The 27901-nt window shown below is 48.0% G+C and overlaps 6 protein-coding genes and 1 non-coding gene across 10 annotated transcripts; 5 read left to right on the top strand and 2 right to left on the bottom strand.

Moving 5' to 3' along the window:
- The first annotated feature begins 417 nt into the window (after window positions 1-417).
- LOC126999469 (monocarboxylate transporter 12-like) lies at window positions 418-5124 on the top strand. Of its 2 annotated transcripts, XM_050862091.1 has the most exons (6): window positions 418-768; window positions 2155-2606; window positions 2785-3055; window positions 3156-3938; window positions 4134-4325; window positions 4862-5124. In XM_050862091.1, the coding sequence occupies exons 2-6, from the start codon at window positions 2451-2453 to the stop codon at window positions 5008-5010; spliced, it is 1551 nt and encodes a 516-aa protein (XP_050718048.1). In that variant the 5' UTR covers window positions 418-768; window positions 2155-2450; the 3' UTR covers window positions 5011-5124. The 2 variants fall into 2 exon arrangements, with proteins under 2 accessions (XP_050718048.1, XP_050718049.1); XM_050862092.1 differs by lacking the exon at window positions 418-768 and having other exon boundaries at window positions 2182-2606; window positions 4931-5124.
- A 1194-nt stretch (window positions 5125-6318) lies between these two features.
- LOC126999472 (endocuticle structural glycoprotein SgAbd-2-like) lies at window positions 6319-9018 on the bottom strand. Its single transcript, XM_050862098.1, has 3 exons — window positions 8724-9018; window positions 7873-8090; window positions 6319-6784 (listed from the first exon to the last, which is right to left on the bottom strand). Exons 1-3 carry the CDS (start codon window positions 8844-8846, stop codon window positions 6658-6660), a joined length of 468 nt encoding a protein of 155 aa, XP_050718055.1. The 5' UTR covers window positions 8847-9018; the 3' UTR covers window positions 6319-6657.
- A 2141-nt stretch (window positions 9019-11159) lies between these two features.
- On the bottom strand, window positions 11160-11231 carry Trnaw-cca (transfer RNA tryptophan (anticodon CCA)). The gene has a single exon. It is a non-coding gene; the product is annotated as a tRNA-Trp (tRNA).
- Window positions 11232-14231: 3000 nt separating this feature from the next.
- On the top strand, window positions 14232-16379 carry LOC126999473 (endocuticle structural glycoprotein ABD-5-like). The gene is made up of 3 exons (XM_050862100.1): window positions 14232-14637; window positions 15043-15248; window positions 15358-16379. The coding sequence occupies exons 1-3, from the start codon at window positions 14614-14616 to the stop codon at window positions 15488-15490; spliced, it is 363 nt and encodes a 120-aa protein (XP_050718057.1). The 5' UTR covers window positions 14232-14613; the 3' UTR covers window positions 15491-16379.
- Window positions 16380-19477: 3098 nt separating this feature from the next.
- On the top strand, window positions 19478-22058 carry LOC126999467 (innexin inx2-like). Of its 3 annotated transcripts, none has more exons than XM_050862085.1 (3): window positions 19478-19620; window positions 20116-20312; window positions 20453-22058. In XM_050862085.1, exons 1-3 carry the CDS (start codon window positions 19597-19599, stop codon window positions 21552-21554), a joined length of 1323 nt encoding a protein of 440 aa, XP_050718042.1. In that variant the 5' UTR covers window positions 19478-19596; the 3' UTR covers window positions 21555-22058. The 3 variants fall into 3 exon arrangements, with proteins under 3 accessions (XP_050718042.1, XP_050718044.1, XP_050718043.1); XM_050862087.1 differs by having other exon boundaries at window positions 19491-19620; window positions 20134-20312; XM_050862086.1 differs by having other exon boundaries at window positions 19491-19620; window positions 20131-20312.
- A 103-nt stretch (window positions 22059-22161) lies between these two features.
- Window positions 22162-24031, top strand: LOC126999466 (uncharacterized). The gene has a single exon (XM_050862084.1). It carries the CDS (start codon window positions 23126-23128, stop codon window positions 23744-23746), a length of 621 nt encoding a protein of 206 aa, XP_050718041.1. The 5' UTR covers window positions 22162-23125; the 3' UTR covers window positions 23747-24031.
- A 117-nt stretch (window positions 24032-24148) lies between these two features.
- Window positions 24149-27901, top strand: LOC126999168 (dynein axonemal heavy chain 2-like). The gene is made up of 8 exons (XM_050861496.1): window positions 24149-24327; window positions 24843-24945; window positions 25340-25470; window positions 25854-25982; window positions 26331-26623; window positions 26808-26921; window positions 27037-27161; window positions 27643-27901. The coding sequence occupies exons 1-8, from the start codon at window positions 24149-24151 to the stop codon at window positions 27808-27810; spliced, it is 1242 nt and encodes a 413-aa protein (XP_050717453.1). The 3' UTR covers window positions 27811-27901.

The following is a 27901-nucleotide window of genomic DNA, read 5'->3' as shown; positions in this document are numbered from 1 at the left end:
AAATACGAGGAACTTATTCTGTGCCTGTGGAAGAAAGGAGAGGAGAAAACAAATGTTGGTGAAGTTAGATTAAAAAGTGCAAGAAAAGGAATCAATTAAGGAATGCTTCTGAGTGTTGAAGAAGTAGACTGTTGATATTTGAGGAAAGCGTAGAGACAGAAAAACACAATTGACTTATTCATGTGCCCAGGGAAGAGAGGAGAAAACAACTGTAATAAAAGTTAGATTAAAAAGTGCAACAAAAGGAATCAATTAAGGAATGCTGTTGAGTGTTGAAGTAGACTATTGATATTTGAGGAAAGCGGAGACAGAAAAACACAATTGATTTATTCTGTGCCAGGGAAGAAAAGAGAGAACAACTGTAGGGAAGTTAAATTAAAAAGTGTAACAAAAGGAATCAAGGAATATTGTTTTTCCGTTCCTCCAACACCAAAAGGAATAATAGGACGTCAAACAAGAAGAAGACGAAGAAGAAGATAAGAAAGGAGAAGAAGAACAAGAAAGATATCGTTTTTTTCGTCCGGTGCTGTTAAAAACGTTACATCGCGCCCTCTCCGTAGTAAGATATTCGATAACACACACTGCGACTAAGCTTACACACAGCCACACATCAGCTGGCGGTGGCTTCCTATACAGCTGGTGGCGTCTGGCAGTTGCGAAGTTCCGACGGTCGCTTCACCATACACCACACTGTCCACACATCCCCTGCAGCCAAGACACGGTCGCCGCCACCACGCCCTGCATCACCGAACAAGGACCCTGCTGCAAGTACTCATAGAAAGGCTGAGGGAAGGGAAGAAGGGGTGATCAAGTGGGTGGGTGGAGGTCTTATCAACACACTCATCCCTCATCACTCCTCCCTAGCTTAACTCTCATACTCATAGGAAGGGTGTTTTAGAAGGGAAGAAGGGAAGGAAAGCATAGGAAGGGAGGTTAAGTGTTATTGCCACAACCGTCACTTCAGTCACCTCTCGTCTCATCCATACTGACCACTGATGCTGTTAAAAGGAAGGTGATTTAAGGAAAGGGATCGAAGAGGATTAGACAGGAAGTTAATATTGTATCATCACAACCTTCACCCACAGCCGTCTCACCTCCATACTGACCACTGATGCTGTTTATGAAAGGAGATTAAAGGGAAAAAGGGATTGAAGAGGATTAGAAGGGAATTTAACGCCGTATCATCGCTACCATCACCTACAATTACCTATCTTCACCTCCACACTGTCCACTGTTGCTGTTTATGAAAGGAGATTAAAGGGAAAAAGGGATTGAAGAGGATTAGAAGGGAATTTAACGCTGTATCATCACAACCTTCACCCACAACTACCTATTCTCACCTCCACTCTGACCACTGATATTGTTTAAGGAAGGTGATGAAAGGGAAGAAGGGGATAGGAGAGGATCAAAGGGAATCTAATACTGTATCATCACCCTTAACATCAACCATAACCACCTCTCCTTCCCGCCTCACTTCCTCGTCACCTCCGCAAGTGTTTAAATTTAAGAAATCTCACCCACACTGACCTTCCTCTAAGTGGTGTTTAGTTTTTTTTATAGTTTCTGTTCAGCTCAAAAGATAAGATAAACATGAAGCCAAATTGTAAGATTATTTTTTAACGTCGAAGTGTGTAGTTTATTATTGTTGAGAGAGAGAGAGAGAGAGAGAGAGAGAGAGAGAGAGAGAGAGAGAGAGAGAGAGAGGCCTCGTCGTGGGCAGTCATAATGTGGTTACGCAATACAAGGAAGTAACAATGATAGTGTTGGTGGAGGTGAATGTGGATGTGTCGGGAGGCATAAATCTCTCTCTCTCTCTCTCTCTCTTGGTGTCATTGACTTTCCCATAGTCTTCCTCCTCTCTCCCTCCCTCTCACTCCCTCTCAGATTTGGCACCGGTTAGGCCTCGGGCGGTTTAGCTCCTCCCCCTGTTTCCCCTCCCCTCCTCCTTCTTCCCTTCGTCTACTTTGTTACTCCCATCCCCCTCTCCCTCTTCTCCTCCCTCCTGCTTCGTCCTTCATCCCTGTCTTTGCAGCTCGTGATGAACCTATCTTCTTAATTATTTGACTGTCTACCTCTATCTATATCTATCTATCTATGTCTGTCATTCTATTTGTCTATCTATAAATTCATCAATCTATTTATTTCACATACAAGGTGACTCCTATGCATGGACGAAGTCATCACTGAGTGACTGTAACACATTCCACCGTCTATCTGCCGCGTGTCTGGCCGTGAGTGGACCGAGGGCCAAAGTCCATCCCTGGCAAGGTTACCGTCAAGCGCGAGCTACGATTGGCCGGAATCTTCCGTGCCCGATACCTGTTGTGCTAAGACGCCTTGTATGCACCTCAGGAATATGCGTCCCGTTGCCGCTCAGTCCTTCTCCTCACCTCCGCTGCGAAGGGCCGGGCCGCTGAGGGTGTCCCACCGCCCCCCGTCCCCGCCGTGCCATGCCTGAGTCTCGCCGGGCCTCCGGGACGGGTACTCGGAGCGCCGTGGCCGCAGAGGATCCCAAGACGGCACAATGCTCGGCGGAGGAGTGGGTCTCCAGGGTGCCCGACGGGGGCTGGGGCTGGCTCGTGGTGGGCGGCAGCTTCATTACCACGGTGAGTGATCGCATGGGAGGCTACGCAGCCACAGGCCTTGCCACCTCACAGGGAGCCGTGCAGTCAGCCATAGACAGCTTGGTCATGATGAGTCCTGTAGGAATAATGGATCCCTGGGGCGGGGCTTCATGGCTCAGAGCCCCTGGCACAAAAGTATTCTGGTGTCCCGTGTTTACAGATGCTGATGCCGCTACTGAATCTTGGGTTCGGCGTCATCTTCTCGCGCTACCTGCTCGAGGAAGGCAGCTCCTCCACCATCCACGCCTGGCTCTTCAACGTCCACTCCTTCATGTGGAACGTGATGGGGCTGATGGTGCGGCCCCTGGCGCAGGAGTTTGGCTGGAGGGTCGTGGCTAACTTCGGAGTTCTTCTGGTATTCGTGTCCCTCGTGGTCTCCGCCTTCACGCCCTCGCCCAGCTTCCTGTTCTTTTCGTTCTCTCTGCTATCAGGTCAGCACCAAGAGCACACTTTTCCTTCTACCCGCTCAATAAGATGTAATCATGGCTTGGCCTCGGTAGGTCCCTCGGCTTACGCTCCCTCGGCACACAGGCACGGGTGGCGGCTTGGTGGTGTGCATGTCCTACATCATCGTGCCTTCCTACTTCGAGCGGAGGCGCGGCCTGGCCAACGCAATGATGATGGCCGGCGGGTGCACGGGCCAGGTGGTGGGGCCGCCCCTCATCCGCCTCCTGCAAGACGAGTATGGCTTCAGGGGCGCCACGCTCTTGCTGGGGGCCATCCTGCTGAACTGCTGCATAGGGACCGCCTTCTTCCACCCCGTCGAGTGGCACCTGAAGAAGCTGCCACAGCCCGCTAAACCTCCATGGCCAAGCCCTTCCCCTGCCAAGGGATCTGAGGATGCTGAGTGCAGCGGCGACGAGGAGGAAGTAGAATGGGTGAGCTTAGTGACGCAGGCGAGGAGCAGAGGCGAGGACGGCACGCACCAGGACGGCAGCGTTAGCACCGCCGAGAGACAGGGGACTTGCCAGCCGATGGCCGGCCCGCGGCGAGGCTGGGGCCTGTGTGGACTGTTGGTCAGTGTGGCGCGCTCCACCTGGGCTGACCTGGCCATCCTAAGGTCCCCGAGGGCCTGCATCATCGCCCTGGGCTGCTGCTTCTTCATCATTGGCTATTTCAACTTCCTCATGATGGTTCCCTTCGCCATGCAGACCGCCGGACACAGCCTCGCCGACGCCACCTACTGCCTCTCCGCCTCGGGCATCACCAACCTGCTGATGCGGCTGTCGGCCTCGGCGCTCTCGGACTGTGCCTGGTTCAATATGCGGGTCGTCTACATGTCCGGCCTCGCCCTCACCTCTGCCTCCATTCTGGGTAAAGTTGCTCCAGAATACACACGATAACGTTGTATACTAACATTTGACACTATGACAATTGTTTCGAATTTTGCTGCCACGATGGTAACATTTCGGTCTATAATAAAATTTCGTTTATCAAGTGAAATATTAAACTGACGGTGAGAAGCAGCTTGTTCACCCGCCCGAACTTACCGCCTCGTGTCCCCCCAAGTGTTCCCGCTGCTGGGGTCGCTGCCGTGGATGATGGCGGCCATGGTGACATTCGGGCTAGGCGTCGGGACCACCATGGGGCTCTACAACCTCAGCATGGTCCGCTTCATGGGCCTGGAGAACCTCGCGCCTGTGTTTGGGGCATCCTCGTTTGCCCTCGCCGTCGGGTTCATCACTGTCGGCCCGCTGATTGGTGAGTCCCCTTCGAGGTCTCTCTTGAACCCCCATTTGTCTGTTACCGAAGCTTGTGGAGTTCCCTTATGTATTCTTTCTTCGGCATCATAATCTTTGCACATTTTATATCCTTTTACACTTTTTTATGGTTATTCAGCGTCTTTATGGAGTTCCGTTTTGTATTCTTTCTTCTGCATCACAACCTCTGCACACTTTTCGTCATATTCTTCAACATCTCGGCGCCCAAGCACACACATCTGACAAGGCTTTCGTAGGAGTTCTGAGCATTTCCGTGGGTAGTTTTATGATCCTTCTGGTAGTCTGACCCTTCCTCTGTACCATGAACCTAAAAACCACTCACTAGAACCCGACTGATCTCCTTTTCAGCCTTTGAGAATAGTTGACGTGAGGAGAGGAAGCATCTGACAACACCGACCTTTTTCGCCTTTGTCATATTAATCGTTATTCATACCTTTACCTTTCCAGTCATATTTTAGACATTCCTACAGGCCTCGCTCACACCTCCCTGCCCTCACCTGAGTCTGCCGTCCTCAGGTGTGATCCGGGACGTCAGTGGGAGCTACACCGTCAGTATGTGGATCCTGTCAGGTTACGTGTTCACAGGCTTCCTCCTGTGGGTGTTCATGCCGGCTGCCCAGGCTTATGACCGGCGCAGGGCGGAGGCGAAGGCGGTGGAGTTGTGACCCGGAGGAGGACGAGGCTGAACACACACTGGCCGCTGCGGGAAGGGGTGGCAAAGTGCATTGTTGTGGTGTTCGTTGTGGACTCATTATGCAGTAAAGAGTATATTTTTGTGAGATCGAAGTTTAAGTCTATCATATGTGTGTGGGGGGGGGAGGGGAGGATGAGTGAATGTGACTGTGGATGAGGAATTACACATTAAACATTTACTGAATCTAATCTTAAACGAAAAGAAGGGAACCAAATATGTCAGGGAATCAAATGTCAGTTATGGAGAAACTATATAAAATGGAAGACGATAGAACTACATTATTATTAACTATTGGTGAGGAAATAAGCTTTGGACGGTTACTGAATCAAATCTAAAACGAAAAGGAAGAAATCAAATATGTCAGTCATGGAGAAATCATATAAAGTGGAAGACGATAGAACTACATTATTATTAACTATTGGTGAGGAAATAAGCTTTGGACGGTTACTGAATCGAATCTAAAACGAAAAGGAAGAAATCAAATATGTCAGTCATGGAGAAATTATATAAAGTGGAAGACGATAGAACTACATTATTATTAACTATTGGTGAGGAAATAAGCTTTGGACGGTTACTGAATCAAATCTAAAACGAAAAGGAAGAAATCAAATATGTCAGTCATGGAGAAATCATATAAAGTGGAAGGCAACAGAGGTACAGTTTTGTGGGGGGCGTGTCTTCATTAGCACTGACGGTCGAAGTGTTTAGTTATAGACTTAATTATCTCCTCCCACTCCTCTTCCCTCCCTCTATCAGCACCTCGAAGCACCCGCCACTTAATGACTTCTAACTCGTGGCCTGAGACTCTTAATAATGCTGGTGGGTGCTGAGGTCATCTTGGGAACCTCACCATCACCACCATCACCATCACCACCATCACCACCATCACCATCACCACCATCACCATCACCACCATCACCACCACCATTCGCTCATTCCCACTTTTCCATTAACACAACTTTTCCTCATTCCCTCTTACCCATCAACACAAGTATCCCTTATTATCAGTTTCCCATCATCATTAAATATTCCCCATTCCCAGGTTCCCATCGTCACAAGTATCCCTCCTGCCTATTCTCCCATTCCCAAGGTAGATAATGATTTCTCGGACTTGCGTGTTCAACAAACTTTAATTATAACAAAAGCGAGGATTAAGACACAGCATGAGGACAGAGATCGAGGCGGTGATGCTGTGATGCTGCCTCATGCTGCATTCCAGGACTAGATAACACATGCTTCTGAGGAGGCTGCCCACCTGAGAGAGAGAGAGAGAGAGAGAGAGAGAGAGAGAGAGAGAGAGAGAGAGAGAGAGAGAGAGAGAGAGAGAGAGAGAGAGAGAGAGAGAGAGAGAGAGAGAGAGAGAAAGCATAACAAAGCAGCCTCTAGTGGAGAATGGAGTAAAATAAGATAAAAGGGCAACTTGTATAAGAGGAAAAAAAGGCAAAAAAAAAATGTAGACGAAACAACAACAAATAAAGTAAAACAAAAGTGGGCACCAAACAAACAAACAAAAGCAAACAAACAACGAATCGGACAAGTATCAATCAGGGTATTGTTTCAAGAGGGAGTGGGCGAGGTGGTATACGCTGCCAGGGTGGGGGGGGGGATGGAGGGGGGCCTAGAAACGCTGACTCCGGGCGTAGGGCAGCGCCGGGGGAGTGGGTATGACCGCTCCTGTTGGCTGGTACCCGCCCTTGCCTGCCACGAAGGTGATGTCGACTGGGACGCCGTCAGGGGAGGTGTAGCTGTGAGGGGAGGGAAGGAAGGGGTGAGACAAGAACCAGAGCCATAGGATAGTTTGCCCACCTTCATCATTCGTTATGTTGTTCATCAAAAGAGCCGCGCGAAATTCAAATTGATGCTGATAGTGGGAAGTTGTCTTTATCAGTAAATTGACTAGATAAGTAAAAGAAAGCAAGGAAGTCACCACGTTGATATGAAAAGTATAGATCATGTGATATAGAAAGTCCCTGATATATCTTTTTGAAGTGGTAGGAAGATTTTTTTGTGTGTTTTTGCCCTCTAGGTACTTCTTCGAGATCCTGACGAGACCTAGAGCCCACAGAAAGTTCTATTGTAACAGCATCTATTTGAATTTCGCGGCTCTTTTGGGAACAACATGGCGGCTATGATGAAACTGGGCAAACTCTTCTGTTCTACGGCTCTGAGAACATACCCATTGCTGTAGTTAGGAAGGAGGCAAGTGATGGTAAGACTGAAAACAAGATCAGGAGATAATACAGAACAGAACACTGGCTTATGGCGTTAGTTAGGAAAAAGAAAGGAAAGTGGTGTTAAGACTAAGAAGATCTGGAGGTAATAGAGGACACAGCACTGGTTTACTGCTTTAGTTAGGAAGGCGGATGGCAACAGGTGAGAAGATTAAAAGCACGATCAGGAGATAACACAGGACACAGCACTGGCTTATGAACACCTAGGGTCGTATTTTAAAGCATTTCGTCTCCCAAGTTCACATATTTGCCAAGGCTTTCGTAGGAGTTTTGGACATTTCCAGGAGTAGTTTTATGACCTTGGTTGTAGTGTGACCCTTCCTCTGTACCATGAACCGAAAGAAACACTCAATGGAATCCGATTAACCTCCTCTTTGACCTTTAAAAGCAGTTGATGTGAGAACTGAAAGCGTCTTATATACCGACCCTATTGAATTCACCTCCGCGTCAGGGTGTGCAAGCGTATAATACTATCACGTGTTCAGCATGACCACAGTGAACACAGACAAATAAACTGTACCAACAACCATCACCATCACCACAAGCTTTCTATAGACACCACAGACACCACCTTTCATTCACCTTTCCCCGTTCCCCCTCACCTCCAGCCTCCCTCACTGGTCTGCCCGTAGCTCTGCCGTCCCTGTTCCTTCCTCCCGATGCCGTTCCCGGTGCTGTACTCGAAGGCGTAACCCCCATAATCGTCCTGGCTGCGCACGTCCGTCAGAATTGGGATTGGGGCGTTGTAGGTCGGGAAGGGTGAGCATGATACCCCTCCCAGAAGCAGTACACTCGCCACAGCCGCCGCCACCGCCACTTGCTGTAGGTTCAATTGTAGAGGAAGTTGTTTTGTCAGTAAGTCGATGTAATAAGTAAAAGAAAAGTAAATGTGAAGTCAATCCTATGAAATTTGAAGATGATGATAAAGTAAGTCCCTGACAATCCTTCTTGAAACAGTGGGAAGTTGTCTTTATCAGTAAATTGACTAGATAAGTAAAAGAAAGTAAGGAAGTCACCACGTTGATATGAAAAGTATAGATCATGTGATATAGAAAGTCCCTGATATACCTTTTTGAAGTGGTAGGAAGTTGCTTTTATATAGGTAAGCTGCCTTCGCAAATAAATGAACACAAAGAAGCCATCCCGTTAATATGAAAAGTATAGATCATGATAAAGGAAGTCTGTCATTCCTTTTTCAATCATTACACGAACACCATCACTACCACTACGTAAAAAAAAGAAAAAAAAAGAAAAAAGAAAACTGAACAAAACTAAAAGACAACAACGCCAATCAACATTCAAGAATCAAGAATAAGTCATAAGTGGGAGCCGCTACAAAGGCAATCCCACGCCTACTACTGGACTGGACTGGACGTACAAGAAAAAAAGTTCATCTCATGTTAATTTAAGAGGTAAAAAGTAAGTACTCAAAAGATCAGATGGCACAACTTACCAAGAACAGGCTACCAGTCATCATGTTGGAGGGAAGATTGCTGCTGTTCTTCACTAGTAAGCCTGCAGGACCTGAAGATACTGATGGCTTGGATGAGCAGGATCTCCGTATTTGTAGAAGCATCCTGACCACAACCTGACGAAGAGTTGTGAGCTGCCATACGCCTTCACCATCACGTCACTCATCCTTCTACAGTTCCCGAAGACTCAGCTGATCACAAGAAGAGTCTCAGGATGTTGTTATGTCACGTCTAATGCAACTTTTGAGGTAGTGTTTGGATATTGTTTTGCAGCGTTGGTAGAGGGTGTTGGGTGGTGTTTGTTGTATTGTTTAAAGTGTTTTGGCATCGTGAGGAGAGAGAGTGGCGGAGCGTGAAAGGAGATCACCTGTTGCGGGAAGGAAAGGTTGTAATTACCATTCACAGACTCGCCACCGCCTACCTGCCTGCCCCACCTGTCTGTTGTCGGTGGTGTAACTTTACTTTTGTTTGGTCTGGGTGTTGCTTAATCCACACACATACACGCGCACACACACACACACACACACACACACACACACACACACACACACACACACACACACATTTATATCATCGGAACTTTTATCTTCTCTTTATCTCCTTTCATCTTCATAGTCGTACTTTTATCTGTGTGTGTGGGAGGGGGTCCGTGTGTGTGTGTGTGTGTGTGTGTGTGTGTGTGTGTGTGTGTGTGTGTGTGTGTGTGCTACAACAAAAGAAAGAGTAAAGTGACAGAAAACGAGACATATTCATTTAATAATCTAGAGTATTTTGCTGAACTACTCTCTCTCTCTCTCTCTCGTAAATCATAAATAACCTTTCCGTCCTCTTCATACAAAAGTCTGCGTGTTTTTCTTTTCCTTTACGTCTGTCTTTGTGCAGTTTTTCTTTCCTCCGAGTTGAATGATTTTTCTTTCAAACTTTTGTCTTCCGAGAGCCAACGTTTGCTGCGGAGTTTTTCTTTCCTCTTTCTCTTTACTATTTTTTTATTGCGTGGAGTTTTATTTATTCTTCGGTTTCCTTTAATCTTTTTATTTTTTTTACTTTTTTTTACTTTGTGGTTTTTCTTTCATTCTTTGTCTTTCTTTTATCTTTACTTTTTAATTTATTGGGTATGTTTCTTTTGTCTTCCTGTGTCTTTTTGCCTTTTTTTAATTACTGACGTTTTCTCCCATACCGTCTTTAATGTTTTTTTTCTATTTATATCTTCACGGCTTAATATATAAAACTGATTACACATACTAACGCAATAAACACACTTGTACCCACCCACTCACTCACACACACACACACACACACACACACACACACACACACACACACACACACATATTAATAATAAATAATAATAATAATAAACGGTTTATTTCATGAAGTACCAGGCAGCCCTAGAGCTGAAAATATACATCAATGGAAGATGAAATGAAATGAATGAGACAAATGAACAAAGTAGTATGATTGAAAATAAAAAGGAAAATAGAAATAATAATAATAGGAATAATCATAGTAAAGATAATAATAATAATCATAATAATCACGATAATAATAATGATAATAATAATAGTAATCATAATAATAATAATAATAATCATAATAATAATCATAATAACAACAACAATAAGTCCCAATGAAAAATATTTACAAAACATACAAATTGTGCTGCTCTTAATTTGCATTGTTGATATATTTGACCATCATGGGCACCATGTGTGTGTGTGTGTGTGTGTGTGTGTGTGTGTGTGTGTGTGTGTGTGTGTGTAGTCGTAAAGAAATGTATATAAAAGAGCCCATACAGACATAAATAGCGAAAAAAAAAACATAAATACACACACATCACGCAGTCACATAAAACAGGTGTGTGTGTGTGTGTGTGTGTGTGTGTGTGTGTGTGTGTGTGTGTGTGTGTGTGTGTGTGTGTGTGTGTGTGTGTGTGTATAATTGCCGTGAGGAAAGGTGTATAAATCTAGCTACGTACACATATATAATCAACACGTACAGACGAAACATACACACACACACACACACACACGTTGAGCATGTAGGCGCGGCACACATCAAACAAGCTGTAATAGGTGTGTGTGTGTGTGTGTGTGTGTGTGTGTGTGTGTGTGTGTGTGTGTGTGTGTGTGTGTACGGACAGACGTGAGGAAGAGTGTGTAAAATGAGCCATGTACACCTAACCCAGTAAAACGTACACATGATTCACACACACACACACATGACACACACGTACATAAGGTTATTAAATTCCAAGGAAGACTGAACAAAAAACAGTCATATGTTTACACGTATAGAAGGATAAGCAAGTCAAACACCACAAAAAACACACCTGAAACACACACAAGCACACACACCCATCACACACACACGCACAGAAGCCATTTGGGTCATCAGAAAGACAGATTAAAATATCACCGTGACCCCGGAGTGACTCGAACACCCAGCCTTCTGATCTGGAGTCAGACGCGCTACCATTGCGCCACGGGGCCGCTGTGAGTCGAGATGGGGTGTGCAGCGTCTTGTCCCAGCTATAGTCCACCCCGCCACCTCCGCCGCCTCCGCCACCCCTCCCCCCGCCAGGTATTGATCGCGCGACAGCCCCGTGAGCAAGAGCCAACCTGTGCGCGGCTCCTTACCTCGCTAAACACATCTTGGCTGGCCACACGCACGCACACACGCACTCACTCACTCCACACACACATACACATACCCACGCACGTCTTCCATTCTTTCCGTCCTGTCTTCCACTCATATATTCCTTTCATCAAATAAGCACCTTTTTCATTATTCATTTATCCTATCTACACGCACTCACTCACGCACGCACTCAGTCTCCATACATACGCACACACACACACACACGTTTCCCATTCTTTCCGTCCACTTCTCATATATTCCTTTCACCACATAAGCACTATTTTCTTCATTATTCACTTATTCTCTCCACACGCACACACACTCACGCACGCACTCAGTCTCCATACATACGCACACACACACACACGTTTCCCATTCTTCCTGTCCTGTCTTCCTCCCACCACACACTCCTTTAATTAATCTTCAAAGCACAGTTTGTTTTAATTTTTCATGCATTCTCGTCACCACTACCTCTGTTTGCCTCATTCTGTTACTCACTAGGTATTCATTCATGCTTATTCACTCACTCCCTGGTAACGACTCACGTGCTGCATATTGTCAATTATTTTTTTTCGAGTAGCGGACTTTTTTTTTTATTGTTTACTTTTTTTGTGCCCTTGAGCTGTCTTCTTTGTTGTATTTGTTTTACTCATCATTCTCATTCATCAGTCTCACTAGTTCTTAACCTACAACTTAGTGCTCATTCTTGCCTCACTCATTTCCTCACTTCCTGGTTGCGACATATGCGTGCTAGTTATCATTATTTTTTTTTTATTCAAGTTCTTTCAACCCAGTTTCTTTCATCTCATTCATGTTCTACTCATTTCCTCACCTCCTAGCCAGCAACTATTATTTACTCATTTTCTTCATTCTCTTTCGTCCCCGCTCAACTGTCCTCCATCTTCTATATCAGTCACCGTGTACCCATCACCTCACTACATGACTCACCACTACGTCATTCTACACTCTAGGCACGACTCCTCCATACGCTTACACTCACTTCCCATGTTATCTCCAAAGTCATCTTGCCCATGCTGTTTCTGCGTCGCTTGAGTCGGTCCCTGTTCGTCCCTTCCGCAATCTGTTATCTTCATGTCACTCGTCTTTCCTGCTTCTCCGGCTTCCTCGTCTTCGCACCCCGACGTTCAAGTCACTCCAGTTTCACTTTTACACTCAACGCTGGGAAGATTATAGAGACAGCTCGCAGGAGGATGAGTACGAGCATAGTAAGTAAAAAAGGAATAGTCGAGCGATATTCCAGACACACATTCATTACCTGCTTCCAAGTTATGATTAGTTTTTTTTCTGTTGTTGTTGTTCAGTGTTGTTATTGTTATTTATGTTGTCTCTTGTTGTTGATGTACGCACCGACAACTCTGATCGTGAATAAAAACTTTAGTATGAGAAACAATGTCTAAATAATTCAAATGGAAACAAGGAAAGAGAAATATTATCTCTATCTATCCGTCTATTATCTATCCATCTATCTATCTATCTTTATGCCTATCTTGTGCTTATTCTTATACTTATCTGTTAGTCTTCGTTTCAATTTGTTTATCTTTCTTTATTATATTTTACTCGCTCCAATAATACTCAGGCCAGATTGAAATAGTAGTAGTAGTAGTAGTAGTAGTAGTAGTAGTAGTAGTAGTAGTAGTAGTAGCTCCAATAATACTCAGTCCAGATTGAAATAGTAGTAGTAGTAGTAGTAGTAGCTCCAATAATACTCAGTCCAGATTGAAATAGTAGTAGTAGTAGTAGTAGTAGCTCCAATAATACTCAGTCCAGATTGAAATAGTAGTAGTAGTAGTAGTAGTAGTAGCTCCAATAATACTCAGTCCAGATTGAAATAGTAGTAGTAGTAGTAGTAGTAGTAGCTCCAATAATACTCAGGCCAGATTGAAGTAGTAGTAGTAGTAGTAGTAGTAGTAGTAGTAATAGTAGTAGTAGTAGTAGTAGTAGGAGGAGGAGGAGTTCATGACACGCCGGCTAGTACGATTACGGTATAGTGTGACGTAATAACAGCGATGTGGTCTACGTATGGCGACCTTTTTTGCAGCGTGGGGTGGCTGTAATGATGCCGGCGTGGTGCAACTGTTGCGTGCGCTCGCCGTATCCAGAGCCGCCTGCTTCCCTGCATGCCTTGATTAGGGGCTTTCTTTCGCCGCCAGGGAAGGGAAAACAAACCCGCTGTCTCGTTTAATAAGGGAAAGTAGAAGCATCCGACCCTAGGTAACAGCAACACTCTTCCTGTATGGAACATGAAGAAACAAAGTGCTTATCTTACACCATCAAGATACAGGAAGTAACCTACAGATGCTTCGTTGTTTCTCAGACGCTTTCGGCTCCCACGACAACTGTTTGCGAAGGCCATAAAGGAGATTAGTCAGGCTCATGAAACTGTGCCCATGGAAGTACTAACACAACAAGCTCAATGAAAGCCTTAGCAAATGTGTGGGGGAAGGCGGGGATGTGGGTATGGGTGTGTGATTTTAAGGATTAAGTTAAGTTAGGTAAGTTAGTTTAAGGATTATGTAATCTCAACATTTATACCTGCATACTGTGGTCATTAAACTATCTATATATCTGTGTGTGTCTCTCTGTTTGGGTGTGGGTGTGGGTGTGTATGTGTGTAAGCCCCCAAAGTTTGAAAATATGCACATCCCAAAATAGCACAGTACCGGTGTGGTGTCGTCAGACATCCTCGTATCGTGAGACATCCTATATCCTGAATACATACATGAATTTCGACACGGTACCGTGTCTTTTGTCGACTGTTTGTCGGGATCTGTCCCACCCAAATTTATTTATATTAGTCTATTATAAAAGCAAATGATGACGTATGTGTGTATATAACAGGATATCAACAATCACTCTTCTTCTTGTGACCTGTTCCGCTTTGCATCGCTCTTTAGGACCTCCTTGGTACTTTTTTTTATACTTAGATGCTTCACTTAGTTACTTTGTGATAGTAAAGGTTGGGTTCCGCGATGCGAAGTTAAGGATGGGATGTCTCACACACCGGTGTGGGCGCGTGTGAAGGAGCCAACACGTGTTTCAGAGCGGTGACGCAAGCGAGGCGCGAGGCAGCCACCGCATCTTAGCGCGTGCAAAAAGCGCCCCCTCGCGTGCACGGCCTGTCATTGCTGGGCGGCGAGGCGTGGCCGGTGGGCTATAAAGGACGCGAATCTCTGCTCCCAAACACTTCAGCGTCTCACCTCCTCGCCCAACGCAATGGCCGCTCGTGTTCTCCTTATTGTGAGTGTGTGTGTGTGTGTGTGTGTGTGTGTGTGTGTGTGTGTGTGTGTGTGTGTGTGTGTTGCCCATACCCTTTGTTACCATCTTTTATATTTGCTGTCAGTCTCTTTAGAATTCATCTAAATGTTTCCCCTGACAAGGTAGGATAGGATATATTCCCATTGTCATTTACTACGTTAGGAGTATTATAAGAACGCAGGACGAGTGAGTGCATGCAGCCAGGCGGAGTCCTGCGTCAGTGATACGCTTCTCACCCGCGATAACGCGTCTTAGCGCATGTATATGAATACCTGGAACGGAAAAAAAAATTATGCCGCGATAAGTAGCGTCCCCTCATAAACTTCACCTTTCTTAACATCCTCCCGTCAACACCTTTACTTAACTTCCTTTTCCTTACTCCCTCAGGTGGCAGGCGTGGTGGCCGTGGCCGTCGCTGATCGCGGCTACGGGCAGGGCGGCGGCGGCGGCAACCGCGGGGCATCCATCGTGCAGGACCAGAGGGAACACAACGCCTACGGGGATTACAACTTCCGGTACGAGACCAGCGACGGCACCTTCAGGCAGGAGACCGGCAAGCAGGACAACGGCCAGGTGGTGCAGGGCGGCTACAGGTGAGTGTGTGCCCGTGTGTTGTGTTGATATACCGCTTCGGTGAGCCGCGGCGGCAGGACCGTTGTGGTGGTGGCCGGTTAGCCTGACCCTTGCCGCCGCCGCCCCCAGATACATCTCCCCTGAGGGCGTCCCTGTGGACATCACCTTCGTGGCTGACCACGGCGGCTTCCAGCCCAGCGGCAGCGTGCTGCCCGTAGCCCCGCCGCTGCCTTACAAGTTCGTCCAGAACTTAGTCCACTGAACCCGTCCTCTTCACACCTGCCCGATGGGAGTCGCATGTAGCAGCAGGCAGCTTATGAGCTTCTCCCGCACCCACCCACACCGACGCCTCCCCTCACCGCCGAGCACCGGCCCGGCAGCCGGGGGGCCGCCGCTGGCCTGCGAGCCCCTCGGCGCCGGTTTGCCACGCCCCTCACCGCAGCACGCCAGATCGCCGCCACGCCTCGGCCAGCTTGAGTCACCGCGTCTGTTGTAGAGTTTTTGTATTTTGGTAATAAATGAGACGCAGCTCAACGCACCTTGTCCACACTCACCTATGCCTTCGAGACTGTATACGTTTTGAGTGGATGAATGGACAGCCCAGGTTGCATGTCGCCAGGATCGCGCAAGTCTAATGAAGGGACAGCTGATGACAGAAGCCGTGACTGTCCCCGCTGCTTTCTACGCGTCCCCCGCCCCACCTGCTGTCACCTGTTACCTGTTTTTGTGTTGAATAAGGAGTTGCTCTGCTTCTGATTCTCAGGAAGAAGCTAAAGAGAGAAACTTTGTTCAGCTGCCGGAAAATCATGCACTTTTTTGTTGCGCGCATTTGTGTCCAGGCAAAGGCTGCTGTTTGTCACTACTCGGCCTTAACTGCTGCTGAGGAATGGCCGCAGACTTCTTACCTTTTGTTTATTTTCATTGTGTTTTTCCTCTTCCTCGTTTCTTTATCTTTCCTTTCCCTTGCGTATCGACCCACATCCTGCAACGCCCTTACTTCCACTCGCTTTTTCTCCCTTCTTTCCTTTTGTTTGTATTTAGTTTTCATTTTATTCGTTGCTGCTTTTCGTCTGCTTGTCGTTACGAGTCTCGTCACTTCCTCTGCTTCCCCTTCCGCGTGCGGGAGATAGAAATAAACACGTATCTGTCTATCTGTTTGTCTATCTGTATCATACTTTTCACAGGTTATATGTTAGCCAGGGAGTCACAAAAGCAATGGTATATCCTTATATCTGTATCTGTCTATCTATCTATCTATCTATCTATCTTTCTCTTTCTTTCGTTCGTTCGTTTTTTTCCTTCTTTCTTTCACGTAAGAATATATATACAAGAGCTGAAGGAGCCGCCAACATGAGATACAGAGGTGAGTCACAAGGCTATAATTCCCTAGTAATGTTTAGCATCCTCGACTAATACTACACATATCCCAGTCATTGAAATCAGCCATAGTTATGAAGCCATACACCCTAACATCCGCATCTTCCTCCTCCTCCTCCTCCTCTTCACTTCCCTCCAACACCCACGTCTCTGATAACCTCCAATCTTCCTAATCACAAATCTTGGCACGTCGGCAAGCCCTTGACACCTACGCCTCGCCATGCCGATACCCGGACGATTGCACACTTCCTGAGGGTGATAATACCTGTTTGTGTCGCGTCTGTAATGGCGTGATAGGAGGGAGAGCGTAGGAGGGGTGTGTAAGGAGGGGGAAAGGAAGGGTTAGATGAAGGGTGGAAGGGAGGGATGGCAGTCTGGGAAGTATGAGAAGTCTGGCATGTAGGTTTTGACGGTTTGAACACTGGGGAGGTTACGTTATTGTTTAGCTTGAGTATTAAAAACGGCCTGCCTATAGATGTTGACGGTTTGAACACTGGGAAGGTTACGTTATTGTTTAGCTTGAGTATTAAAAACCTAAAGTATATAAAGTTTGCCATAGCCGTTTTGAAAAGTAGGAAAATGTTTAGGTTGGGAACATAACTAAAGATGCTCGTTGCCTCAGTGCTAATCTCCGGTGCTTGGGTAAAAACAGTAAGAGTGAATAAGTAACAGCAAGAGGAGTTAGGGAAATGTAATAAAGACGGCATGGGAGTGTTGAAGCCTTGGCAAATGGGAAGAGCTTCGTAAATATTTGGAATAGGCGTCAAAAAGCTGAAATGTCTGAAGCTTACCGTTGTCGTTCTCAGGAGTACGAATATACACTAAAGACTTGCTGAAAATATGTGGTCTATGATTACCACGCGTATCCCCTCAGCTTTACCTTTACTTGTGATTTCCGTGTACCCAAAAAAACTACATCGCTGAGTCATGCCTTGTCTTGCACCGCTAATCTTCCGAGTTAATGATAAGCGAGAGGCGAGGAGAGAGAGGCGGGGAAAGGAAGAGAAAGCCCGGGTGACGGCGTGGCATGAGTAAGCGCAGAGCGTCCACCTGTAATCACGAAAACTTGCCAGGTAACCCACAGGAGTGACAGATGTTAGCGAGGCGACCACAGAGCAGATGTGTGTATATATCTCTTGTTTTCTATCTGTCTATCTGTCTGTTTGTCTATCTGTATCATACTTTTCACAGGTTATATGTAAAAAGCAATGGTATATCCTTATCTCTCTATCTATCCATATCTATCTATCTATCTTTCTTTCGTTCGTTCGTTCGCTTTTTTTCCTTCTTTCTTTCCTTCTGTATTTTCTTTCTTTCTTTCTTTCTTTCCTTCCACAAGTTATAGATAGACGATAGGTAGGTAGATAGTAGATGTTGACAGGCAGAGACGGAAGAGTTTCACCAGGCACTGCGTCCGCGCGTCAACATATCAACTAAAGTACAACAACCACATCCACAGAACTACAGACCACAAGAATGCAAAGGCAGGATAGGACACCAAAAACATCACATGGAGAAATAACAGTGATGCAGTGCACAACAAAGATTATTCTACTACCAAAGAGGGAGATGAAAGAAGCAGATGAAGAGGGAAATGAGGAAGATGAGAGAAGTAGTGTAAGATAAGAGGAAGGATACGCTAATCATATCGCTGGAGTGATTTACCGTCTCGAGGTGTGCTGATTGTCGCGTCAAGGACAGGAAAATGTACCTGGAGTGTTCTGAGTTGGATCTGATAGCCTTTAGTCACTAGTTCATTTAAGTATTTTTATTCATTCGTCATCATTTCTTTTTAATCGATCATCATCCGAAATATAATGAGTCCTTTCTTGACCCGTGCTACGCCTTTCTACCCTGTTTCCTTAAGTCACTGGTTCGTGAGGTTATGTATATGCATTCTTCATCATTTCGTTTTCATTGTACATCTTCCAAAATATAATGAGTCCCTTCTTGGTCCCTTCTACACCTCTCCACCTTTTTTCATCATAATTGGGCAGGTTAAGAGTTTTTGCGAGTTTTTTTTTTTTTTTTTTTTTTTTTTTTTGTGTGTGTGTGTGTGGGGGGGGGGGGGGCTTTTTACAGCAAGGGAGACAGCTCAAGGGCAAAACAAAACAAAATCCACAACAAAAAAAGACCCGCTAGACGCCGCTCCAACAAAAGAAAACAGAACGAGAGGCCAGAAGAGAAGTCAATTTCGGGTGGTGCTTAACAAACAAACTCTCAACAAACAGACAAGCAAACCAAGGTCGTTATTCTCCAGCGCTTTTTCCGCCTCATATCAACGCTTTCCAAAGGTCATGAAGATCAGTAGCCTTCTCATGAGTGTTTTTTCACGTTCATGGTACAGATGCTTTGTCACACTACCACCAGGGACGTCAAACTGCCAGTGGAAACGCTCACAACGCCTACGAAAGCCTTGGCAAATGCGTGTGCCTGGGTGCCGATATGTTAATAGAGAGTAAGGAGAAGAATAAAACCCTAACCAAAACCCTAACTTCCTTTTCGTGGATGCGACATCTACAGCCCCCTTGAAGCTACTTTTTGCGATGGTGCCTAAAAAAGAGTGATAAGGACGGAGATTGCGAGTGAAGTCTATGATATTTACCGGGAGACGAGGCCCGAGTTGACAGGAGTACAATGTCCCCCGTCAATATAAAGTGTTTTAGGAGTCGTGGAAAGGCCTTACGTGACTTTACAAGAGGGAATGTTATCAAGAACGTATATCATAGATCAATGTCAAATTTTTCCTTAGTAATTCAGGGAGATTTATCACTTGATCTGTCCTTATCTCACTTCTGATAACACACACACACACACACACACACACACACACACACACACACACACACACACACACACACACACACACACACACACAGATATATTTACCGTGGAAATAACGTATTTAATCACACTAAACATTTTGTCAAGGTGGAGAGAGGACAGCCGAACCGAGAGCAGCACAACAACCCGTCCAGCAATAACTTTAATATGTCGAGGGGCGGCGGCAATAAGGTAGCTTGTGCTTGGAGTTTGTTTTGTTTTGTTTTTCGTCAGATAAGAAACACTTGGTATAAAAACACTGTAGGAAAACTGTAGATCGTGGGGGTCATGAGATCAATTCAGACCACCAGCAAGGCAGTGTTTGCTTGGAGTTGGATATCTTTTGTTTTGTTAAATTAGAAAGGCATTGGATAAGAACACTGTAGGAAAACTGTTGATCGTGGGGGTCGTGAGATCAGTTCAAACCCCCAGCAAGGCAGTGTTTGCTTGGAGTTGGATATCTTTTGTTTTGTTAAATCAGAAAGGCAGTGAATAAAAACATTGTAGGAAAACTAAGTGTTGAAGGTTACAAGATCACTTCAAACTAGTCGCTACCGGCATACTTATATTAACAGTGATAGGTTACTAAGAGAGTTGATTTCGGACAGTGACAAATTATCCTACCCTTCTTCCTCCTCCTCCTCTTCCTCATCCTCATCTTCATCCTCCTCCTGATACTCACTAAAGGATGACAATAAAAAGCAGGGGGACAAGAACCTGAACCTGCTGGACATCCGCTACCTGCTGGAGACGGTGGTCCGCGGGGTACATACGCAGATCAACAAGGTAACCACCGGGCCCCTCGATGGGCTGCCGCTCTACCTGCACTACCGCTGCACCGTGTGGGCCATGTTCGGGGGCTTCCTGGCCGTCTTTCATTCCTGGTGGGTGCCTCGTTCTCTCTCTCTCTCTCTCTCTCTCTCTCTCTCTCTCTCTCTCTCTCTCTCTCGATATGCCCTCTGTCCCCATATGTCCTCTGTCCCGATATGCCCTCTGACCCCGCTCACGTCGTCGCCCCCGCCAGGTACCACAGGGACAACATCGTCTGCGTGTCGCACTTCAACGCCGAGACGACGGTGCGGGAGGAGTACGTGAACGTGTGCCTCTCCTACCCGTTCCTGCAGTTGGACGGCAAGCGGCGGTACATCCTCTTCTACCGCTGGGTGCACTGGTCCTTCCTCCTGCTGGCCGTCCTCTTCTACCTGCCTCGTAAGGTCTCAAAGAACTTGGATAATGCCAGATGTAAAAAGCTTCTTGAAGACCTGAACAAAGAGGCCGCCACCTATGAAGAGGAAGAGAGCAAAGTGGTCGACAAGGTCTACCGCTACATGGTCTTCAACATACGAACTCACGACGACGTCTACATGAAGTACATCCTTGTCAACGCGATAGCGGTGGGGGTGGACATATGCACCTTCGTGTTCCTCAATTTCGTGCTGCAGGGAAGGTTCATCCTGTATGGCTACAGGTCCTTCCCCTTCGACCGAGACCCGGAAAACTTCACCGACTTCATGTCCCAAACGTTCCCGCCGTTCGTCTCCTGCGAGCTGACCGTCGCCAACCAGCTGGTGAACCGCCGCACGGAGATGTTCGGGTGCCACCTCATCTTTATGGAGCTGTACGAGAAGATCTTCATGGGGCTGTGGCTGTGGCTCATCGTCATCATGTCCATCACGATCTGCCAGATTATCTTCCTTCTCCTCCTGCAGGTGCCGAGTGTGCGCCTCCTGCTGCTGCGTTTCTCCAAGCCGGTTCACGCCACCACCAAGCGCTCCTTGGTCATCGAAAACGTGGCGAGGAACAGTCGGGTCGGCGACGTGTATGTCCTGTACCGCCTGGGACAGTACCTCAGCCACGCCCGGTTCTGGGACGTGATGGTGCGTCTGGAGAACTCCCAAGCGTGCAATTGGAGAAAGAGCGAGGAAAGTAACAAAGACAGGATAAAGAACGAGGAAAGTAACAAAGAGAGGATAAAGAACGAGGAGAGTAACAAAGCTAGAAACTTCACCTCGACAGAAAACCAAGAACAGAAGACGCAGAAAGTAAAAGGGCGCTCCAAGCCGCACAAGGACACCATAGTCACATTTCCCGAGGACAGTCCGCTGCTGAAGAATGCCAAAGACTGAGGACTCAAAAATCGGGTGACGGCGTCTGAGCGGTACCTCCCCTCCCCCGCAACGCGCTGCACGCCAGTCGCTCACTGTATGAGTCCCGCGACCTTGCTAACGTGGGGCTTCTCAGGATGGAAAGGAAGATACATTGAGTTGTGATGGTTGTGCCCTTACTCTGACACACACACACACACACACACACACACATTTGTATCATTTGGGTTCTTACTTAAGATTACGCCTACTTAAGACATCATTGAAGAATTACTGTAAAGATATACTACAATTTCATTAAAATATTACCGTTTACCGTTGATGAGGTTTCAGGCCCTGCTCCACAGCCAGCGCAGCGTTCCGTTCGCTTCCGTTCACTTGAGCTGAACGTGCCCGAATCCCGCTGCGGCCTGGCTTCAGGTCAGCCTCCATGCCAGTGTCGTCAGAATAGTTTCGTAGACACAAACATTCCTTCATAAGTGTTGCTGCATCTTGAATGGTAAATGAAATGGTAAGTAAATGTTTGGAATGGCCCAGCCTGTTCTGGCGCAGGCGAGTGTTTTATAGTGGCGCCATCTTGCATTGGCTCATGTTGCCCCCGAACTCGTTCTTGATTCGTGACGCTAAATGTAATGACGCGCGTAATGTTACGTAAATATAATGATAAATGTAATGACGTGTGCCTATGAATGGCAATGTGATGTAATAGTTGAATGTACTGCAATTGTTGTAAGGGGTAGTGAGGATGAGGCACGAAGTAGTGAAGAAGAGTGTAAGAGGAAGAGCAGTGTGCCTGGCGCTCGTGTTTACACTGAGGACGGCGGGACACAGATGAAATAGACAGTGAGGTATGGTAGTGGACGAGGCCACGACCTGAAGGTCAGCCGTCATAGCTATGGGCGGGTATCGCCTCAAGCCAAGGGTGGTGGGACAAACAAAAGGCGACTGGCCGAGTGAATGGACGCTATTCCCCTGCAGCGGATGGAACGGGGAAAAGGGAGCTGCAAGGATTACAGACCCATCAATGCCGTAAGTTTACATGATTTGTATAATTAGCTGTTAGGATACAGTGACACATTTGTTATACTCGCCTTGTCTGTAATCGATTATCTTGTGATGCATTATTTGATACGTGATAATTGAAATGTATCGCTTATATCTCACACGTTTACCGCAATTAAAGTGAGTGAACGACGAGGTCTTGTGTGGTTATTCCTGCTCAGTCGTAGCGGCGACAACAACAAGCATGGGTGTGATGCAGTGTGTCTGAACGTGGCCACAGACACCCTGCCTACACCTGCACCAGACAGACGCTAATAGTTGATAGTTAGTAATGCAAGAATCATTTTTCTGTCGTCGCTCCAGCCTTGAGAAATGTTAATGAGAGGGGCGACACTCATGTGGAGCAGATCGCGTCGCGTCTGGGAGCCGCCCAGTAATTTGCTGTGAATCCCTAGGCGTCGCTAGACTCAGCGGCCTCCTGCGCGGCCAGGACTCCCAAGGATATATAGTGTGCGGGGCGGGGGCGAGACGCACATCCTCGCCGGCCAGCGCAGCGCTATAGTGAGGGGAGCTGCGCCTTCGGTCTGGACATGAGGATCTGGCTGTCCGCCGAGCCGTGGCCTGGCGTCGCTCTCGTCCTCCTCCTGGCGATGATGTCGGCGTCGTCAGGCCCTGACTATTACAGCGTCCCCGACCAGGACATCCTCACCTATCTAGCCGAGGAAGACACCTTCAACAACTCCAGCTCCGAACCCGACAGTCCCTGCCCGCCGCACGCCCTGCTGGAGGCCCTCTTCAGGGAGTACACGTCCGTGCCGCGCTACTTCCTCACCGTGGCGCGCCACGACGCCTGCCGCGGCCTGAAGCTCGACGCCCAGGGCATGCCGCAGCGGGACTACTCCGGCTACCAACCGCAGTGGCTCGAGGACGCCACCACGGCCGGGGACTGTCCGTGGCACCTGGTGCGGAAGGAGTTCATGCACGGCACCCTGCCCGCCGCCATCCTGGAGGTGAGCTGCCTGTGTGACGGCCTCCGCTGCTCCGTGCAGGGCGACTTCCGCTGCACCTCCGTGACCCGCCAGGTGACGGTGTGGAGCAGCGAGGCCTCGGGCGGCGCCCACTACCTGCCGCGCTACCTGGAGGTGACCACCGCCTGCGTGTGTGCCCAGCGCCACGCCCTGCAGGGCGGCCACGTCCACCCCGGCCCCTAGGAGCAGCAGCACCCAGCCGTCCCGGCCGCCGCTACTGCTCGCTGCTGCCAGCCTGCGCGGGGCTACGTCGGACCATAGGGTAGGCAGCCATTGTCACATCTCACAATAAAGCATCGTCTTTCCTCACCTCTCTGGGCACGTGTAGGACCAATGTGGTCTGCCAGTGTAAGGTAAAAATCTCTGGAGACAGTAAGGGGCCAGCTGTGCCTCGCATGGCAGAAAATTATCATGCTGAGTCGGCACTTGTGGCTGCCACTGATCCTGGCACAATAAAAAGACCTCGTGGCTTTTGTTTTGTTTACGCCTTGCCCGCCACCACGAGAAGCTGATGCACGTTGCCGACACGCAGGGCTTGGTCACCATTATCAACTGGGTGGAGGAGGAGGGTGCGGCAGAGACAGGATGGTGTTGGCGGTAGGGACGCGTTGCCATAGTAACCACGACTGGTCCGCCAAGCAGTTCCGGGCTCAGGTGAGACAGGACACACGTACGCCATGCACCAGCCGGGCCTTCGCGCGCCGCCCCGCGAGCCGTGCCCTTGGCGGCCCTGGACGTGACTCCCTGCGGCCACGTACTGATAGGTGTGGTGAGGGAGCGAGGAAGGTAGTACAGGTATGTGGGCGACACACACACACACACACACACACACACACACACACACACACACACACACACACAGTGCCCTCGGAGACGACCTGACGCTTCTTTAAACATGCAGAAGAGGCCGAGAAAGACATCGGGGTGTGAGTGCCCCCCAGCCCCGTGAGTTCGTGCAGAAGCGCCGTGCCCCCAGCGGCAGGCCCCAACAGAACCCGCCAAGATGGATATGCCCGAAGAGGAACCCCCGGAGTATGCAGACTTGGCCAGGTAGAGCACTCCAGGCGCGGTAGTACTCGTAGTAGTTGAAGTAGTGATAATAGTATGAAATATTACTGTCATTAGACCTCTGCATGGGACAAAACACTATATTCTCAATGACTTCTGAAGCTTTATTTACTTAAGCTTGAAGCAAATAATTCTTAATCATAGAAAAGACAAATACACTTAGGACTAATTTGTTGGTTATGGAGAAATCATGACTAGTTTTGGTTTACAGCGAGGACGATGAGGAGGAGGAGGAAGAGGAGGAGGAGTTCGATGAGGAGGCGTTCCTGGAGGAGCAGCGGAAGGCGCGGGAGGAGGAGGAGTTGGCGGAGGCCGTGAGTGTGATTGTTGCTCTTGTCGCTTTGTATCAACCTCTCTCTTCGCAATATTTTCTCCATGCAGCGAATGTCAGGGAGAGCAAACCTTAGTGTGTACCCTCACATGATACCATTTTCTTTAACCAAACCCTGACATGTCAACCTTAACTATCTTTATTTCTATTCCCATTTCCAGCAATACTACTTCCTATCTGTATTTGTATTTCCCTTTCCAGCAATTCCTTATTCCTATCTCTACTTCTGTACCCAGTTCCAACAATACTTCTCCAATTCTCATCACTTACGTTTCCTCTCTCTCACATCTTCCTTCCTTCCTTCCTTTCTTTCCCATAACATGAACGTAACCTAACTTTTGACCTTCGCCCGACCTGCCCCTCGTTGTGGCCGGCAGCTCGCCCTCCTGGAGACCCTGACACAGCTGCCGGGGAAGGAGAGCCTCACCTGGACGGCCCACCAGAAGTCCCTGGCCACCAGCTTCATCAGGGAGGCCAACGAAACTATCCTCTGCTGCTATCTGGTCAGGTATGTAAAGGGGGGGGTGAGAACTTTTTTTTTTTTTGGGGGGGGGGTAAACATGTCAGGCTTCTTTTTTTTTAATCTACTCTGCACGTGGAATTTCTTTTGCATGAACGTAACAGCAATACAGAGGTCAGTATCAGTTTCCGCACCTCACATCAACTATTTCCAAATGCACAAAAAGGAGACCAGTCGGGTTCTAATGAGTATAGTGTTTTAGGTTCATGGTACAGAAGAAGGGTCAAGCTATCACCAGGGTCGTAAAGCTACCCGTTGAAATGCCCGCAATTCCTACCAAAGCGTTGTCAAGTGTGTGTGCTTGGGCGTTGAAATGATACGGCCCCCTAGAGTTCCGTCATTGACAAAGATTTCCCTCGGCGTGGCGGCAGGATCGGCGGCAAGGCGCGGCTGGCGGTGAGCCTCAACCTGCCCGTGGGACCCGTGGGCGTGGTGTGGTACTTCCTAAAGCTGGACCCCAAACAGCACATCACAGCGGCCAACTTCAAGCGATGGGTCAGGTCAGTGGATCCTCCTTCCTCCCAGCCATGCCTGTGACTCCCATAACTTGAGAAGAGAAGCCTTGTGATATATGGAGAAGATACTCTCTGGTGTGTCTAAGTCTCTTCACTCTCCCCTCCTCTGTCTCACCATATGTTTCCTCCTACTACTACTATCCTCTTTCTGTCCTATCTCATATCCTCTTACTTTCTTTAATCTCCTGCCCGTTCCCCGCACACGCCTACCCCCTCCTCTCCCTCTTACTATCTTTTATCCGCCTTTTCTTTCTGCTTTCTCTTCATCTTCTGCCTATTCCTCACACACGTCCTCTTCCTCCTGTCCATCACTTCCTCCCTTCCTTTCCATAGTTACGGCACCCTGGACACAGACGACCCCCACGAGGTACAACACTTCCTGATGGAGGTGTACCAGCCCGTGTTGCTTGCCGACCCCGCTGACCCGCCAGTCTTCGGCCACTACCGCCAGCTGGTCGGCCTCCCGCGCCTCATCAACCTTGTGGGGGCACAGCTGGTGCAACACGAGGGCACCGCTACTGGTACCCCGATGCTGTACGTGCCCCCAGAGGTGTTAGCGTTGCCTGATGACCCCGAGAAACGCCGAGAGCTACCCTTAAACGCTGGACTGCTCGCTAGGACGGAAGGTAAGCCGTGAAGGTCTTGACTGCTGGTGTTCCTCCCTTTATTACCACGTTGAGTCATGTTTTAGTTCTCTTCATAACGCCATGGTCTTTGTATGTCATTAATCTTGTTTAATTGCGTATTAGGGAAGTACTGTTAGGCGTTTCTCTCCCTCTCTCCCGCTCACCGCTGCCTCCCTCCGCCCAGAGTTGGTGCAGCATTGGGTGGAGCAGATTCACTCCTTCTGCTTCGAACAGGGCGACGCCTCCTCCCCTCTCGAGCTGGGCCTCCTGCATGAGATTCGGCAGCTGTCCATGAAGAGTAAGTAGCTAGGAAAAGTGTGTGAGTGGGTGGGGGTCGGGGGGGGGGGGTTCTAGAGGGGAGATCCTACCACAAATAATCCTACCACTACTATTTTTTCAATCCTTCGCTGCAGAGGACATGGTACAGCGCCTCCTCACGCTGCTGGAAGGTCCTGAGTACGTCAAGGTGCTGCACTACCTGGAGGAAGAAAGCTCGCCTGTCACCCTCCTCATCGGCCAGGCCATCGACACCCTCAAGGTCTGATGTGTGTGGGTGTGGGTGGGTGTGGGTGTGTGGGTGGGTGTGGGTGTGTGGGTGGGTGTGTAATTATGTGTGCTTTCTTCTCCATTTTGCACCTGTTATGCTCGCCAGTTTGCACGCATTCTTCCAAGTCTTCCAATATCGAGGAAACAAATTATGTGAGAAAATGAGTTCAGGTTTTATAATAGTTTTACCACCGTTCATATTTTCACGCTATATTTTTCTTCATACAAGCAAGAGGAGCGAACCAGACACCTCGCGCTCCGAAACTGACCCCTCCTCCAGCCTCTCATTCTTTTTTACTTTTGCTGGAGGAGGACTTAACAGGCTTTTATGTTATTGTTATTGTTTTGTTATTTTCCCTTGAACTGTCCCCTTGCTCCAAAAAATAATAATATATAATAATAATTAAATTTCTCAGCACGTACTGGCTAATACTCACAGTTCTTGCCAAGACTAACCATCGGCGTGTCTCCAGGAGGTGCAGCGGCGGCAGGAGGAGACGAGCGGGCAGCTGGTGCACCTGGAGGGCCCCCTGGAGCGGCTGTACACCGACTCCGTGCAGGCGCTGACGGAGCACATGTACGACGTGCTGGCGCTGCTCAGGATCATCTGGATCAACTCACACCACTACCACCAGCAGTGAGGGAGTCAGCGGCGCGTCAGCACGACACACGCTTCATTATAAGAGCCATAACTCACTCATGCATCATTTCTAGCTGTTAATTTTGGATGGG

This window comes from Eriocheir sinensis, chromosome 16, assembly GCF_024679095.1.
Source record: "Eriocheir sinensis breed Jianghai 21 chromosome 16, ASM2467909v1, whole genome shotgun sequence".
NCBI lineage: Eukaryota > Metazoa > Arthropoda > Malacostraca > Decapoda > Varunidae > Eriocheir > Eriocheir sinensis.
Note: the sequence above shows the minus strand (reverse complement) of the source record. Positions and strands in the feature narration are given on the sequence as shown.

Bases quoted from the DNA above. Each gene is read 5' to 3' on its own strand.
- LOC126999473 (XM_050862100.1), top strand. From the start codon at position 14,614: ATGGCCGCTCGTGTTCTCCTTATT. The intron at 14,638-15,042 runs GTGAGTGTGTGT...TTACTCCCTCAG, and splicing joins CCGCTCGTGTTCTCCTTATT to GTGGCAGGCGTGGTGGCCGT. The intron at 15,249-15,357 runs GTGAGTGTGTGC...CGCCGCCCCCAG, and splicing joins GTGGTGCAGGGCGGCTACAG to ATACATCTCCCCTGAGGGCG.
- LOC126999467 (XM_050862085.1), top strand. From the start codon at position 19,597: ATGTCGAGGGGCGGCGGCAATAAG. The intron at 19,621-20,115 runs GTAGCTTGTGCT...TACTCACTAAAG, and splicing joins CGAGGGGCGGCGGCAATAAG to GATGACAATAAAAAGCAGGG. The intron at 20,313-20,452 runs GTGGGTGCCTCG...CGCCCCCGCCAG, and splicing joins CTGGCCGTCTTTCATTCCTG to GTACCACAGGGACAACATCG.
- LOC126999472 (XM_050862098.1), bottom strand. From the start codon at position 8,846: ATGCTTCTACAAATACGGAGATCCTGCTCATCCAAGCCATCAGTATCT. The intron at 8,091-8,723 runs GTAAGTTGTGCC...TTGAACCTACAG, and splicing joins TGACTGGTAGCCTGTTCTTG to CAAGTGGCGGTGGCGGCGGC. The intron at 6,785-7,872 runs GTGAGGGGGAAC...CTCCCCTCACAG, and splicing joins ACCAGTGAGGGAGGCTGGAG to CTACACCTCCCCTGACGGCG.
- LOC126999466 (XM_050862084.1), top strand. From the start codon at position 23,126: ATGAGGATCTGGCTGTCCGCCGAGCCGTGGCCTGGCGTCGCTCTCGTC.
- LOC126999469 (XM_050862091.1), top strand. From the start codon at position 2,451: ATGCCTGAGTCTCGCCGGGCCTCCGGGACGGGTACTCGGAGCGCCGTG. The intron at 3,056-3,155 runs GTCAGCACCAAG...CTCGGCACACAG, and splicing joins TTCGTTCTCTCTGCTATCAG to GCACGGGTGGCGGCTTGGTG. The intron at 4,326-4,861 runs GTGAGTCCCCTT...TGCCGTCCTCAG, and splicing joins CACTGTCGGCCCGCTGATTG to GTGTGATCCGGGACGTCAGT.
- LOC126999168 (XM_050861496.1), top strand. From the start codon at position 24,149: ATGGTGTTGGCGGTAGGGACGCGTTGCCATAGTAACCACGACTGGTCC. The intron at 25,983-26,330 runs GTCAGTGGATCC...TCCTTTCCATAG, and splicing joins AACTTCAAGCGATGGGTCAG to TTACGGCACCCTGGACACAG. The intron at 27,162-27,642 runs GTCTGATGTGTG...GCGTGTCTCCAG, and splicing joins AGGCCATCGACACCCTCAAG to GAGGTGCAGCGGCGGCAGGA.